The sequence below is a fragment of the Idiotropiscis lumnitzeri genome, chromosome 6, assembly GCF_059441095.1.
Source record: "Idiotropiscis lumnitzeri isolate Australia: NSW breed Sydney's pygmy pipehorse chromosome 6, RoL_Ilum_1.0, whole genome shotgun sequence".
NCBI lineage: Eukaryota > Metazoa > Chordata > Actinopteri > Syngnathiformes > Syngnathidae > Idiotropiscis > Idiotropiscis lumnitzeri.
The window spans coordinates 3,947,136-3,962,001 of NC_142396.1; the positions used below are offsets into that span (position 1 = coordinate 3,947,136).

A 14,866-nucleotide genomic window follows, 5' to 3' on the forward strand; every position below is an offset into this window, starting at 1 on the left:
ATCCCACAATTTCAGCACTTTATTTTCCCACCTTAAATTTATTTTCCATATTGCAACTTTACTTTTTTTCAACAATATTGTGACAATATTTTCAAAGGATTACACCAGTGGGTGGCAATTTGTTATTTATTTATTTATTTATTTATTTATTTAAGATGCCACTTTATTCTCATATTTTGACTTCTTTTTGGTAATGTTACGAAAATATTTTAGATGGTTAAAAAATAGTTTTATGACTTTTTTTCCATGCAAAATTACAGCTTGACCTTTAATGATTATGACTTACTCCTGCCACAACATTTTTCCCCAAAATGTAACATTACTCAAGGAAACAAACAACTTATTTCTATTGGGACTTTTTTCTTTACGTAAATGACTTTTTTTCTCTTAAATTTTTTTCCCTAATAATTTGACAATTTTCTGGAAAATTCCAACTTTGCCCACAATTCCCGAACATTACCTTTGTGAAATTACATTTTTAAAAAAGATTTAAAAACAAAAAAACCTACGCACTAACTGCCGTCAATGAGAGCCAGTGAGAAGAGTGGGTTGACAATCTCTCTTTGAGGAGACAAAGAACATCTGGATGTTATTGTGCGCTCTTCCTTTAAGAGTCACCGAGCCTCAACGTAATTAGCACAGTAATTAGGTTCACAGAGGCATTGATAATTGTTCCTTCAAAGAAGCTTACTCGACTGGCTTGTACACTGCGTTTGCAATTATGTTTGCACCGTTTGTATGAGAGCCTTCACATTGCTCGGATTTTGTTCTCTTTCCACAGAAACACAATATTCCCAAAGACTACAAAATTCCTGTACATTACGTTCCGAAAGAAGAGGTAAGATTTTTCTCCCCCCCCCCTCAGCGAAACCGTTTGCAAGCAGCTTTGTGTCAAATTTTGCATGTGCGTGATGCATACGTAATCCCAAACGCATCGAAAAAATTCACATCATATGCAAAGGGTGGCACAAAAAAAAAAAAAGTTGGAACGATGCATGAATATTCCACAAAAGCATTACAGGTCATAAGAGAGAAAAAAACAATTAAGAAAACAACTCTGTATGTAATGCTATGAGAACAAAGTGATAACATTGCCCATAAATGTTGGAACGTTACAAGAAGAAAGCTGTAAAAAAAAATAATAATAAATGCATTATTATAAGCACAAAGCTGCAATATCTCAAACACAATTGTATGGATGGTATTGTTAAAAAGTTGTATTGTTAAGAGAGCAGTCGTAAAAGTTGAGTTTTAATAACAGTTTTAACGTAATAAAAATAAAGTTGTAATATTACGGAAAAATGTAGTGATGCTGCACGAACAGTTTTAATGTCGCGTGAATTATGTTGTATTATAAAAGTTGCGATGTTAGCAAGCTAAGACATAATGCTGTGTTGAAAATTTGCAATGGCATCACAATAAAGTATTAACACTAAGAAATGTTAAAATGTTTTTGTTTTTTTTTTGTATTTTCAGGGTGGGATGTGCTGGGTAAAGCTCAACGTCTTCTACCTGGAGGAGAGTTTACAAGACTTAGCGCACAAGTTTGGCAACATTTCATCCAACAGAAAAGACATTAGTATATTTATACAAATGCTCCAAGAGCTACGGCTAAACATGGGCTCCGTGGTAAGAATTGTTCATTCAAATTGAAAATCCTTTTCCACCTATAATGCAGTTAAATTCACTTCAAAGACGAGACGTTTCATTTATAGTCCAACAATTCAAGTCTCAACATATAAATTTCAAGGAATTTCCTCATCTATGGTCCATCATATCAAGACTTTGAGAATGTGCACATAAACAGCACAGTTTGTCGTTCCATCCACAAATGCAATTTAAAACTCGACCATGCATCGCGTAAGTCATATGATAAATAAATTCGGATATAAAACAGCCCCAGAAATATCACCAGCTTCTCTGAGCTTGAGCTCATCTGAGTTGGACTGCCGTGAAGCAGAATAGTGCGCTGTGGTCTGATGAGTCCACATTTCAAATTGTTTTGGGGAAATAGTGGAGGAAAGAGGAAAGTACAAAAGACCGCATCTGTGCTGGTATGAGCGTGTGTTCGTGGATTATAATTTTGGAATTTGAATTTGTTTTTATTTCAAATCGAACATTCCATGAACATTGGTTAGTGGCCTTGCTTTGAGTGTGTTTTCCGGATTGTTCTTTGCAGGAGGCGGTCATGTACGACTTTGAGTGCCACTATCGAGAGGAGCGGTGGCCCACCGAGCAATACTTTGAGTTTGTGTCCGACTTCTTGGCCAGCGCGCAGCACAGAGACGACTCGGACGACTGCGAGCCTCCTCCCTGCCCCACTACGCCATACACGCAAACAGAACAATATTTAAAAGGTCTGTGCACACTCATCTATAATATTCCCATCATATTCTTGTTACATAACTTTTCCCCCGTAAAGTCACCCCCCCCGATAGATGAATATAAGTAACACATTTATTCTACTAACATTTCAAATTATTTTGTAATATAGCGGTTAGCACGTCCGCCTCACAGTGCAGAGGTCGTGGGGTCAGAATCCGGGTAATAATATAGCTGTTTAGCTCATAAAATCTCATAATATTTTTTTTTCATTTTATATATATAAAATATTGCATTATGACTTTATTCTTATCATTTGTTTTCATAATATTTTAACGTGTTTTAATACTGCATCTTTTCCCATAACAGTAAATTATTTTGTAATATTACAACTTATGAAAATAATATATTTGCTCAACATTATCATTATTTTCCCTACATTATTATTTTTATTTCAAATGTTATGCCAGTACACTTCAGTAACGTTACTTTTTTTTAATGCAGCTCTTATGACTTTAGTCTCTTAAAATAATTTATTTTTGGTACATTGAGACTTTATTTTCAGAACATTAATTTCTGTTTTATAACTTTATGAACTTTATTCTTACGAGATGACAATTTTAGAATTTTTTTTTAGTTATGCTTGTAAAATTACTGTTTTTCAATAGCTGTTTCTTTTTTGAAACATTTATTTTTTTCTGTAACAGGATATTCTCATAAATCTCCAGTCACGCAACCATATTTTTCAAAACTTCATTTTATTTTACAACTTTATTGTTATGGGATCTGTTTCCACGCCATTAAATTGTTTTTACTTAACTTTTATTTTTAACCAATTTTCACATTATGTAATTTACAACATTTTTTTAAATTGATAAATTTTCATTATAAATTTTAAAAAGAATATTATGACTTTATTTTTTACATTCAGTTTTATGTTTTCTTCACATTTGTTGTGGCATCATACACACACAGGGAAGCTAAAGGGCCAACCGCCCACTGAGCTGATTTCTGTTGCTATTTTCTATCATCATCATCCTTCATTTGACTTGTATTTGACTTTTTGAGGCATATTTTTCCAGAACATTTTGAGTTGAACTCTGAACAACTGCTTCTCGGGCTCTGTGGGAAAGTTATTTTAGGAACTGGAACTTTTGTCTCAGCCAAATCAAATGTTGACGTTTCAGTTGTCCACGCAAGTATTCCTCGCACCACGGCGTCAAACACAAACGCTAAAAATGTGTCACAATTTTCACACCTGACGCCACCTCGCTTCGTATATTCATTTCGTAGAAGGCGTCCATCGAGAGATAATTCACATCACAGGGGAACAGATCCTATTTGACTACGTACAAATTGACCCACGTCTCAGATTTGACTATTTATGGGTCGCTGTTGGAGTAAAATGCACATTTTTGTTTTACTAACCCCTGACAAGTTCACAGTGACCGAGCTTGACAATCAATTAATTTTCAAATCACTTTCCCCCCACTGAAATGAACTGAAATGCCGTTGATGTGTTCCAGCTTTGCCGGAAACCACCCAGAAAAGAAAAATTACACTTGTATTGTACAAAAACAAATATGAATAAATAATAAAATAAGTAAATAAGCAAAAATGTAAATTAACAAGTGGGTCAAGCTGTAGTGCTGTATGTGTCTTTAAGGGGCGTGGCCTAATGAGTCACTTCCTGGCCAATCAGTCTGGCCAATTTATTATTTTTCTTCTGAGAAGACACAATATAAAATATTCGTCATTTATGCGGGAGGCTGGAACAGATTAATGGCATTTACATTCATTTTAATAAGAAAAGATGATTTGGCATACGAGTGCCTTGAGTTGCAAGTGTGAAACTCAGTAAGCTTGTACCTTAAAGCAGTCGGCCCCAATGTTTTTTCTGCCGCACACCGCTTCATACATGTCCTTAACTTTTGCGGACCGGCAACTTGGGGAAATTTCGTCGACAAGAGTCAGAGAATCTGATAACTTTTCAAAATAAAATATTTTTCAGTCTTGAATAATAAATAAACCGGAAGTACTGCTAGTATTTTTTTTTTTCCATCTGTGAGGCCCACCGTGGCCCGGTCCGAAGTGGCCAATGGACCGGTACCAGGCCTAACCCGACTGGTTGGGTACCATTGCCTTAAAGCACTTGTGTAAATATGAAACCTAAATCTATGAATGTTTCTCCTCCGTGCTTGTTTTAGGATTACCGTCGTCCAGCAGCAAAAGCTCAGAGTGCGACGCGTCCACAGACTGCCAAACACGTACGTGTTCTCATTCACTTGCGTTCTTCCCACGTCAAGCCTGCATGTTTGAGTGTTTGAAGTGTGTGCGTGCGTGTGTGACTTGTTAGCGCATAGCTGCGAAACCAGTCCAGCTGGTGTGTGCGTGACAGATTTTGAGGGAACATTTGGTGCCGTCGCTTTGCTTTGAAATTCCTCCACCGAGGAATTGGGTTTATTGTCCTGAACCCGACGAATTACCGTAGCCCTCTCCATTTTCAAACTTTTCATGTGACTTGAGACGGATATCCATCCATCCAATATCTACTCCTCATGAGAGTCGTGGGGGGTGCTAGAGCCTATCTCAGCTATCTTCGGGCAGTAGGCGGGGTCCACCCTGAACTGGTTGCCAACCAATCAGAGGGCACACGTAGACGAACAACCATCCGCTCTCACACTCACACCTGGGGACAATTTAGAGTGTCCAATCAACCTCCCACGCATGTTTTTGGAATGTGCGAGGAAACTGGAGTACCCGGAGAAAACCCACGCAGGCACGGGGAGAATATGCAAACTCCCCACAGGAAGACCGGAGCCGGAATCGACCCCACGACCTCTGCACTGTGAGGCCATCGTGCTAACCAGTTCAGGGTGTCCCCCGACTACTGCCCGAAGACAGCTGGGATAGGCTCCAGCACCCCTGTGACCCTAGTGAGGAGAAGCGGAACAAATAATGGATGGATGGCTGGAGAGGGAGAGAGAGAGAGAGAGATTTTTAGAAATGCTTGAAAAACCTTTATAGGCTTGGGGGGAGCAAAGTTTTTAACCAGGATTTGAAAGCATTTACACCTGGGGCCGACTTTACTTCTGTTGGCATCTTATTCCATTTGCATGCAGCATAACAGGTCCATGCTAATTCACCATGTTTGTTTCGTCTATGACAACATACCAAGAGATTAGTTGGAAATGGATTTTTCCCCTTGTTACTGCTATTTATTTTTGTAATACTACCGGACACGTTTTTGTAATAGTACTTTTAGGTGTAAGGTCTAAAATTAGGGTTTTGAGTCCAAGTAGGGTTTCAAACAAGGGTAAAGTTACAATGTTGGTTTCGGTTTTTCAAGTTTGGGTTTCAAGCCGGGGTTAGTTTTGATTTCCTTAATTTTTCAGATTTTGCGTTTGATTGCATTGTTGCCAATGTTCATTTTGTTGTCAGTGCAATTTTTGCCGTTGATGATCATGATGCGAATTTTGTTGACATCTTTGATGTTGATGACGTACAGATCAAGAAGCGCGTCTGCTTCCGGAGGTTGTGGAGCGAAGTCTTTTGTCTTTACTCTTCATTCCGTTCCTGGCTGTCATCCTTCTGCTCGTATGGAAGGTGAGTCACGCTCGTCACTTTTTTTTTTTTTTTTTTTTATTAGCCACCTACGGCACTTTTATCGTTGCCTGGAATTTACTGGAAAATCACGGCGGGCTTTCAAATCACTGTCAATGTGTTGTTGAAGGTGTTGTGGAAGCATTAAAAATGATTTGCCGCCCTCCCCCGAGCAGCTCAGATTGCGACGGAACAGCCGAGATCTACCGCAGAGTCCCGGAGAAGGCGTTCTCTTCACGGGAACAGAAGAGAGCGCACCCCCGCTAGATTCCCAAACTACAGAAAAGTAGGTTTTCTTTCTTGTTTGTCAAGAAATAGCTGATCCCGATTATTTTTCCCGTCCCATCTGACACTGTATTTTTCTGTTCTTGCATTCCAGAAACAAGTTGAACATGATTGAAACTGTGTGATGAACAACTACTTCAGCTGGTAAGAGATTTTCTTCCAGTATTTGCATCATTTTTTTCACTTTTGGGTCATAATCGTCAGTGAAAAATTGGAAAAAAATATTTCCGTTAACTAAATGAAAATTTTTTTTATTTAAAAAAATAAATAAAGAAAGAAACTGAAGGACCATATACCATTTTTAAAACAACTAATATTAACTATATTTGTAGCACAAATGTCCTATTATTATTGCACAATACTTTGTGACCTTTGTTGTTTTTTTTATCTTCTAGTTGACAATTAATAACTCCACGTTATTAAAAATTAAAACTAATACATTTCTACTAAAACAAACTTTCTCTAAAAACAAATTAAAATGACCGTATTTAAAAAACAAAAGTGAAAATGAATTAAATAGTAACGAAAAAAAAATATGAGAAACCTATTTTGGGTGAATTACGCTTGTGTCATTGGATGCTGTGCAATTTTGAGGGGATTCATGATAGCCCCATTTTAATCGTGCAACCTTTATGGAATTTATGGTCATCTTATCTCAACCTGAAGATAGAGTTTTGTAATATTTAACTCATGTGACTTTTCAGAGATTTGTGATTTATGCTATTTAAAGAGTTCTCTAGTTTTATTCTAACCAACACAACTAAATTTTGTTGTTTAATTAGACTTACTGAAATCTTTTAAACAGTTTCGTTTTGAGGGTTCAACGGTAGTCTTTTGCAATTTGTACGAGATTCGTAAACTTAATTTAACCTGCACAATTTGTAGGAGGCTTTTAGTTTTATAGTCTCAATTTAACCTGCACAATTTGAGGGCGTTGCGGTTTTCTGATGTCGACCAAAACTTTTTTATTTTATTTTAATATATATTTTTTTTATTTTACGATATTCTTATTTGAGCAACTTTTGGTTTAAACCAGAACAAGAACTTATTTGAACAAGCGAAACTTTCGTGTTTTTGGTAATAGCCTTGCTTTGACCTGCACAGCTTTTGGAAGATTTCTGGTCATCTTAATTTTTAAATGTTAGTCATATTTGAATTTCTGCAATTTCTGAAAAGTTCATGGTTGACTTATTCCAACACACACACAAACACAACTGTTCATCTATTAACAGCAATGCACCAGCACATTTTTAATTGGATTAAAAATAATATTGATTTGATTCAAGGCAAATTTGATTGATTGGGAGACTCATTTTAATCGTTTATAACTTTTATGGTAAATAAGGTTATTTTAACCAATGCAACTGGATTTATAGGAGTCTAATGACTTTGACCTCACGTCTTTCTTTGTGTGTGTGTGTGTGTGTGTGTGTGTGTGCATGCATGTGGCTGTGACTCTCCAGGCGATGACATTCCACAGAGGAGTTACCACAGAGGTGATTGAAAGAAACAAAATAAAGAACAAAAGGACTGCTTCCTCTCTGCTACGAGCGCCACCAGAAACCACCATTTGACCATGTCTGGTCGCACCAACCACCGTCAACCCTTCTACTGTATGGATACGCTTTTCCTTTTTTTGCTTTAAGACTGGGTTCATTCATTGTGGAGTAAGAAAAACAAGAAAAAAAAAAAAAGACTGATGTTCCTTTAAGAATCTGCTTCCCCCAGTTTTTCTTCTCCCGGACTTGATGCATCCTCACAAACTTTAAACAAGAAGAAGAGAATGCCGGATTGTGACCATGCCGATGACATCCCCCCCCACCCCCCCCCCCCTGCTACCTCCACTCACTGGATATCCCGCACTCTTCCTCCACATTCCACAAGACCATCATCTCCATTTTAGTCTCCTTGTGGGGCTTGTGCGCTCTATTTATTTATTGCTACACTCCAGAAGCACCTTTGCGTTATACACACATTCCCCGGAGTGGTTAGCGAACTGCTGGGTTAGGGCACAGGGCGGGAAAAGACGGTAAACGTTGCATACATACATTAGGGAAAAGGAACAAATTCATATACAGTGGAACCTTCAAAACACTTGTTGGAAGGGAAAAAAAAATAATCAAATAACCGGTAAAATATTTTTTTAAACATTTCCTACTGTTATAAAACACCATTGTTATTTTTCTTCATTGATCCTCCTTAAGAAATAATCCAAATTATCTTGTCTAGATTTTTTTTTAAACATTCTTCACTATCATACAACTGTAAAAATAAATAAATAAATAAATAATGCCCATAGAAAATAATGTAAATGATCTTTACCAGGGTCAAACTATAGCCACTGTAAAAGCTTTACTAATTGTACATCAATATATTAATTTGCATTATTAGCAATCTTTGAAGTGTTCAAAGAAGGTAACGACTGTCAATCCAACAAAAGGTGTGATGATAAAAAATGTGACGACAGCAGCCAGTTTTTGCTGTCAAGACAATCTGGAGTCTTCCCTTCCTGGTTAGATTCTTCTTTGCTTGTAGTTTAATGCTCACTGGACTGAGGCCTCGGATTTGGAGGTTCCACTGTATTCAAACACGCTAGCTGCTATGCTAACTATGTAAGGTGACATAAGAATGCAAAGAAAGGAGCCACTAATGCTCATTAGTGCTTTTAGCCTAGCATAGCCTAATGACATGCCTGTAAAAAAAAAACAAAAAAGAAGAAAAAAAAAGCCATGCGCACTTTTTTTAATTTGGCCATACTGTCTCAAATCAAATCTGATTCACGTCAAAGTCAAAAAGCGGCGTCAATTAGCGTAGCGCCAGTGGAGGCTAACTCTATAAAATGTCCACTCTGGAAGGCTGCTTTGTGGCTAACAAAGAGCAGATGTTTTCATCCAGCCGTCCATTTTCTTCCACTTCTCCGCATGTCTTTGATGTGACTAAAGCGACAAATATTAGTCATCATCAGGAACATGCGCGCATGCTTAACAGATGCTACACTCACTTCAATTTTTTGGAGACAATTACTGGCCTCAAAATGTGCTCGATGAACATGATGAAACATTGGAAAAATATATTCAAAACATTACCAAATGATTTTATTTAAATAATTTTAAGGAAAAAAAACACTATTAAATAGTGATTAATGGCCTTAATTTGAGTTAAGAATAATAAAAAAAACAAATAATTCAATCTAAACATTTAATGGAAAATACTGACAAAGACCAGAAAGTATGTGCATAAAATATTGATTACGCTTGGCTGATGTGGACTAAAAGTGAATTTGAATTGGAAAATCAAATGTTTTTAGCATGACAACTCTTTGTGAAAACCAATAAAAATATGACTTTTTTTTAACTTAAATGTTCACAAAATTAAAATTGTAAAATGCTCAATTACATTTTATTAATTTGAAAGGTTTAAAAAAAAATACAATTGTCCATGATGCTATCAAGTATTGTCAAAACATACAAATATTAACTATTTAATATATTTAGTGACTTTATTCCAAGTGTAAATAAATTTGAAAATATTTTTTTTATTTAAAAATCCAAAAGTTGAAATATTAAATACCACTTGAACGGACTATGATAGTGTCAGGTACTGGGTTTACTTTAATTAAAAAAAAAAAATTAAAAAAAAAGAACAACCAAAAAAAAAGACATTTAAATGTTATTTAAAATTGCTGTGTGACATTTTATGTTCAAATTTTTAAATGTTTAATCTGTCCAAGTCATCAAACGATTACATGAAAGTGTTATTACCTAACTAAATTTGACTTTAATTTAAAATAAATGATTTTTTTAATTGAAAAAAAATACAAATAAAGATAAAGATGTCCTTTATTAGTCCCACAAAGGGGAAATTTGAGGTGTTATAGCAGCAAAGATATAGAACACACAGAGTCGGCGGCGTAATGTAGCCGTTAATGTATAACATTAGCAGCAGACATTCATAAAAAGCATGCAAATATACACAGTATAAACGTATCTAAGTGTAAGGAAACACTCCTAATGTCTGTCCATTATACAGAGGGGGAAACGCTGTAATGATAAAAACTACTGAATGATTAAAAATACTGCAATGATAAAAATATTGCAATTATAAAAGTACTGTAATGGTAAGAGTACTGAAATGATAGAAAAATACTGCAATGATAAAAGTACTGTAATAGTGAACGTCGTGCAATGGTAGAAATACTGCAGTGATAGAAGTACTGTAATAAGAATACTGAAATGGTAAACAAAATACATCATTGGTCAATATTTAAGTACACCATTGGCTGAAAGTACAGTAGTAGTGTATATTGCATCCTAGGACTGCACAATTGCACTAATGCCCTCCCGTTTGTAGGCCTGACCCAATGTTCTTGTTAAAAAGTCTGACAGCAGTCGGCAGGAAGGAGCGGCGAAATCTCTCTTTGGTACAGCGAGGGCGTAAAAGTCTATCACTGAAGGAGCTGTGGAGTGTTCTCAGAGTGTCATTGAGTGGGTGGCCTGGGTTGTCCAGCATTGATGACAGTTTTGCCGTCATCCTCCTGCCCCCCACTGAGTCCACAGAGTCCAGGGAGCAGCCCAGGACAGAGCTGGCCCTCCTCACTAGTTTTTCCAGTCTCTTTTTGTCCCGGCCCGAGATGCCTCCTGCCCAGGAGACCACTCCATAGAAGATGACTGATGAAACCACAGAGTCATAGAAGTTCCTGAGGAGTGTTCCCCGAACGCCAAAGGACCTCAGCCTCCTGAGTAGGAAGAGTCTGCTCTGACCCTTCCTATAGAGAGCGTCTGTGTTGTCGCTCCAGTCCAGTTTATTGTTCAGATGAACACCCAGGTACTTGTAAGTTGAGACCCTCTCAACGTCTGTTCCCTGGATATTCACTGGTGCAGGTGGAGAGTGCCGACGCTTGCGGAAATCCACCACCAGCTCTTTGGATTTCCCAGCGTTGATTTGGAGGCGGTTCTGCTGACACCAGTCCACGAACCCCTGCGTAACCCCTCTGTACTCCCGATCGTCATCGTCAGTGATGAGGCCGACAATCGCAGAGTCATCAGAGAACTTCTGCAGGTGACAGGTTGTGGAATTGTATTTGTAGTCCGAGGTGTAGAGGGTGAACAGGAAGGGAGCCAGCACAGTTCCCTGCGGCGCTCCCGTGCTGCAGAGGAGCACGTCAGACACACAGTCCTGTGTCCTCACGTACTGTGGCCGGTTTGTGAGGTAGTCGTGGACCCATGTGATGAGGATGTGGGGCACTCCTGTCTGCTCTAGCTTGTCTCCCAATAAGGCGGGCTGGATGGTGTAGAAAGCACAGTTGTGTTGAAACAGTCCTTTAAGGCCTCCTCGGCTTTTCCGGACCATCGCTGAACTGTGCGTGTCACAGCTGGCTGCCTGCGGACCAGAGGTTTGTACACAGGCAGGAGAGCAACCAAGTTGTGGTCAGCTTTGCCCGGCGGGGGGAGGGGCAGTGATGTGTACGCCTCCTTGGTGTTGGCATAGAAAAGGTCCAATATTTTATTGTCTCTGGTGTGGCAGGTTACATATTGTGCGAATGAAGGCAGAGAGGAGGAAGGAGAAGCATGATTGAAGTCACCAGAGATAAGGAGCAGGGGATTTGGGTGCTGTGTTTGTAGCCTGCTCACAGCTTCAGTCAGTACATCACAGGCTGTCTCACCGTTAGCAGAGGGAGGCACGTACGCCGCCACCGCGATCACATGACTGAACTCTCGCGGTAAATAGACCGGACGCATGCTAACAACTATCAGCTCAATGTCCCGACTGCAAAGTTGATCCTTAACAGTTATGTGCCCAGGGTTACACCATCTATCATTAACAAACACAGCCAGCCCTCCCCCTTTTCTCTTACCGCTCTCCAGTGTCCTGTCCGCGTGTAGTATTTGGAAGCCATCCAATTCCACGACGGCGTCCGGCGTTAGCTCTGTTAGCCACGACTCCGTGAACACCAGCAAGCTAGCCTCCCGGACAATCCTCTCGTGCCGGGTTAGCGCTGTTAGCTCGTCCATTTTGTTGGGGAGAGATCTAACATTCCCCATAATAACGGACGGGAGGACGGGGTTGCATCGTCTCCTCCTTGCCTGGCGTTTAGCCCCCGCACGACATCCCCGTCTCTTCCTCCTCAGCTCGCGGGGCATATCGGGTCTCGCTCCGGGAGCCGACGCGGGGTTAGCACGGAGTGCTAACAGCTGATCTCTTGAGTACACGATCGATCCGTAGCTCCGAGTTTTGTCTCCGGACACGATCGCGCAAAAAACAGCCCCCAACAGCAGTAAAACCACCGCAAGTTGGATGTCCATTGCTGAGATGAGGTAAAAATAAAATAAAACAGGGTAAAGGGAAAAAACACATGAAAAAGGCTCAATAGTGAGCCACGCTGCTGTGAACAGGCAGCCACTCGCGCGGCGCCGGAACCGGAAAATTATTTTAATAATAATAATTAAACTGAAAATTGTCCATGTTAGTCTCAAGTATTGTCAAAACGTCAGCCTGCAGTTGATTTAAGATTCATTCCTACTCTGTATTATTTGCAATACAATATAAGCGTTGCATTTAATCGCAATCAGTTGCTTTCTTGCTTCGACCAACATCATCCACACTGTAATCAAATGGATCAAGTTCTCGTTGAATGACTCGAATGGAAGTCCCCTTGTGCCTTTTGTTCGATTGGACAGACGCTGATCAGGTTTTCGGCTGCGTGATTGTGATTAACGCTCCTCTTATGTTACTTTCTTGACTACATCAAATATGTTTGTGGGTCAATGCGATACCCTTGCATTTTTAACCGTAGAAACAGACCGAGAACTTTACAATGGGTCAACTTGAGCCAAAGCAAGTGTATATTTAACCATCAATAAAAACGGAACAATCAAAAACTTTTGAAAAGGTCACGTTGACCTGCAACATTGCTTGTTTAAAAAAAAAAAAAAGGACAGAAAGCAAAGTCATCAAAAGTCTTTTTTTTTTTTTTTGGAGTTATAAACGTAATGATGGTTCAATATGACCCACAAATATGTTCATGTCTTTTGATTTTTAACCATTACAAGGGGTTCATTTGACCGGCAACATAAACCATTTTTAACAGCATAAGAAAAAAAAGCCTTTTTTTTTTGTTTACATTTTCTGCACATTTGTCTCGAGTTATTTACCTTTACAATGGGTCCATATGACCACAGCAAGTGCATGATTATCTAATATAATTTTTTAACAAGAAGTTAGCGGGGGAAATTTTATCTCAATTTTTTTTTTTAATATTCATCTTGAGTCGTACATTGGGTCATTTTTTTTATTTGAAAGAATGAATCAAAAATTACCATGAACAAGACCGTCTGTAGAATCCCCCCACTCCACATTTAAAAAAATAAAACATTTAGTCTTAAAAATAGTTGCTAGTGATACATTTAGTGCAGTCACGTTCATAGTTCCCCTAATAAAAGTTGTTGTATCTTATTTTGGTAGCAGAAAGTACAATAAAGGAGGTAGTTGTCCACGTGTTGCAATGGGAATGTGAGAATAATGGATGGATGGATACGTCTTAAATTTAACAATGGGTCACTATGACCCGCCGCATACGCTCGAAAAAATCTAAAATACAAAATGATGACAAACATGGCCAGACCAAGAAGTTTTATACTGTTTCAAAACATTTTTTTTAGAGTATTTTTGTCTTGAGTCTTAAAATTTACAATGGGTCAATTTGACCCGAAACGTGCATGTCGAACAAAAAAATTAATTAATAGAAAAAAAATGACCAGGAATAAAGGCCAAGGAATTTTGATTCCATTTCTTTTCTGGAGTGATAAATTTTAATATGGGTCAGTTTGACCCGCATCATAACAGGAGGATTCATGGTCAATTAGTTCAACACAATCTGCAAAATTGTCAATGACTGCATTCCTTGCTCACCTTTGTAATTCACCTGTTTGCTTTTTGATGTACATTTGGAGCTCATTCATCCCGCACGGTTCCCGAAATGCTACTGCAACAGTTTAGCCCCCCTTTTTTTTTTTTTTTTTCTCGCGCCTCCCTGCAACAGATCTTACCTTTCCCCCCCACATGTTGACTTTTGATGAAAGCTGTGAATGAATGAAAACATGGTGGTGGTGCACTTTTGCCCGCCTCCTAAATTCTGTTGTCCATTTTTTTTTTTTTTAATATATCACAGTGGGACAATCAAAACATCCAGACAAAATAAGTCTGGTAGGCCCACAAAAAAAAGGCAGATATTGATATTATTATTATTACTATTATTATTATTAAGATGATGATGAATGCCCAGCTGCTACTCTGGGTGAGAACTCTACTGTATTCTGTATTTTTGTATAAATGTAAACAAGCATACATACAATATGAATAAAGTACATGTATCCTGACTCATGTCTCTTTCCAAACGTTCACGAACACACCCCATTCAGACATTTGCTCGGGGCCAAAATACTTTTGAGTTTTTACGTGAAGGCTCATAAGTTACATGCCAGAGAAGACTGTGACATATTAGCAACACAAAACGATCCAGGGGTAAAATGAGGGTGCGGTGACTCTAGAAGGGGCTCTGTGGAAAAGGATTTGGGGGCATAAGGATGTCAGGGATCCCCCAAAATTGGTGAGATCCTGCCATGAATGTGATCCGCAACCTGTACAACTCCGTTTAAAA

At 38.6% G+C, this 14,866-nt stretch overlaps 1 protein-coding gene across 1 annotated transcript in view; it reads left to right on the forward strand.

Annotated features, from left to right (window-relative positions):
- kitlga (kit ligand a) overlaps positions 1-14,585 on the forward strand; it is a 44,032-nt gene extending 29,447 nt beyond the window's left edge. The window contains exons 3-10 of the mRNA XM_088298998.1: positions 782-838; positions 1,477-1,629; positions 2,180-2,357; positions 4,530-4,589; positions 5,831-5,928; positions 6,102-6,211; positions 6,305-6,354; positions 7,674-14,585. Of these exons, the coding sequence (XP_088155124.1) occupies positions 782-838; positions 1,477-1,629; positions 2,180-2,357; positions 4,530-4,589; positions 5,831-5,928; positions 6,102-6,211; positions 6,305-6,335 (687 nt within the window). The 3' untranslated portion in view covers positions 6,336-6,354; positions 7,674-14,585. The remainder of the gene's footprint in view (positions 1-781; positions 839-1,476; positions 1,630-2,179; positions 2,358-4,529; positions 4,590-5,830; positions 5,929-6,101; positions 6,212-6,304; positions 6,355-7,673) is intronic.
- The last annotated feature ends 281 nt before the right edge of the window (positions 14,586-14,866 follow it).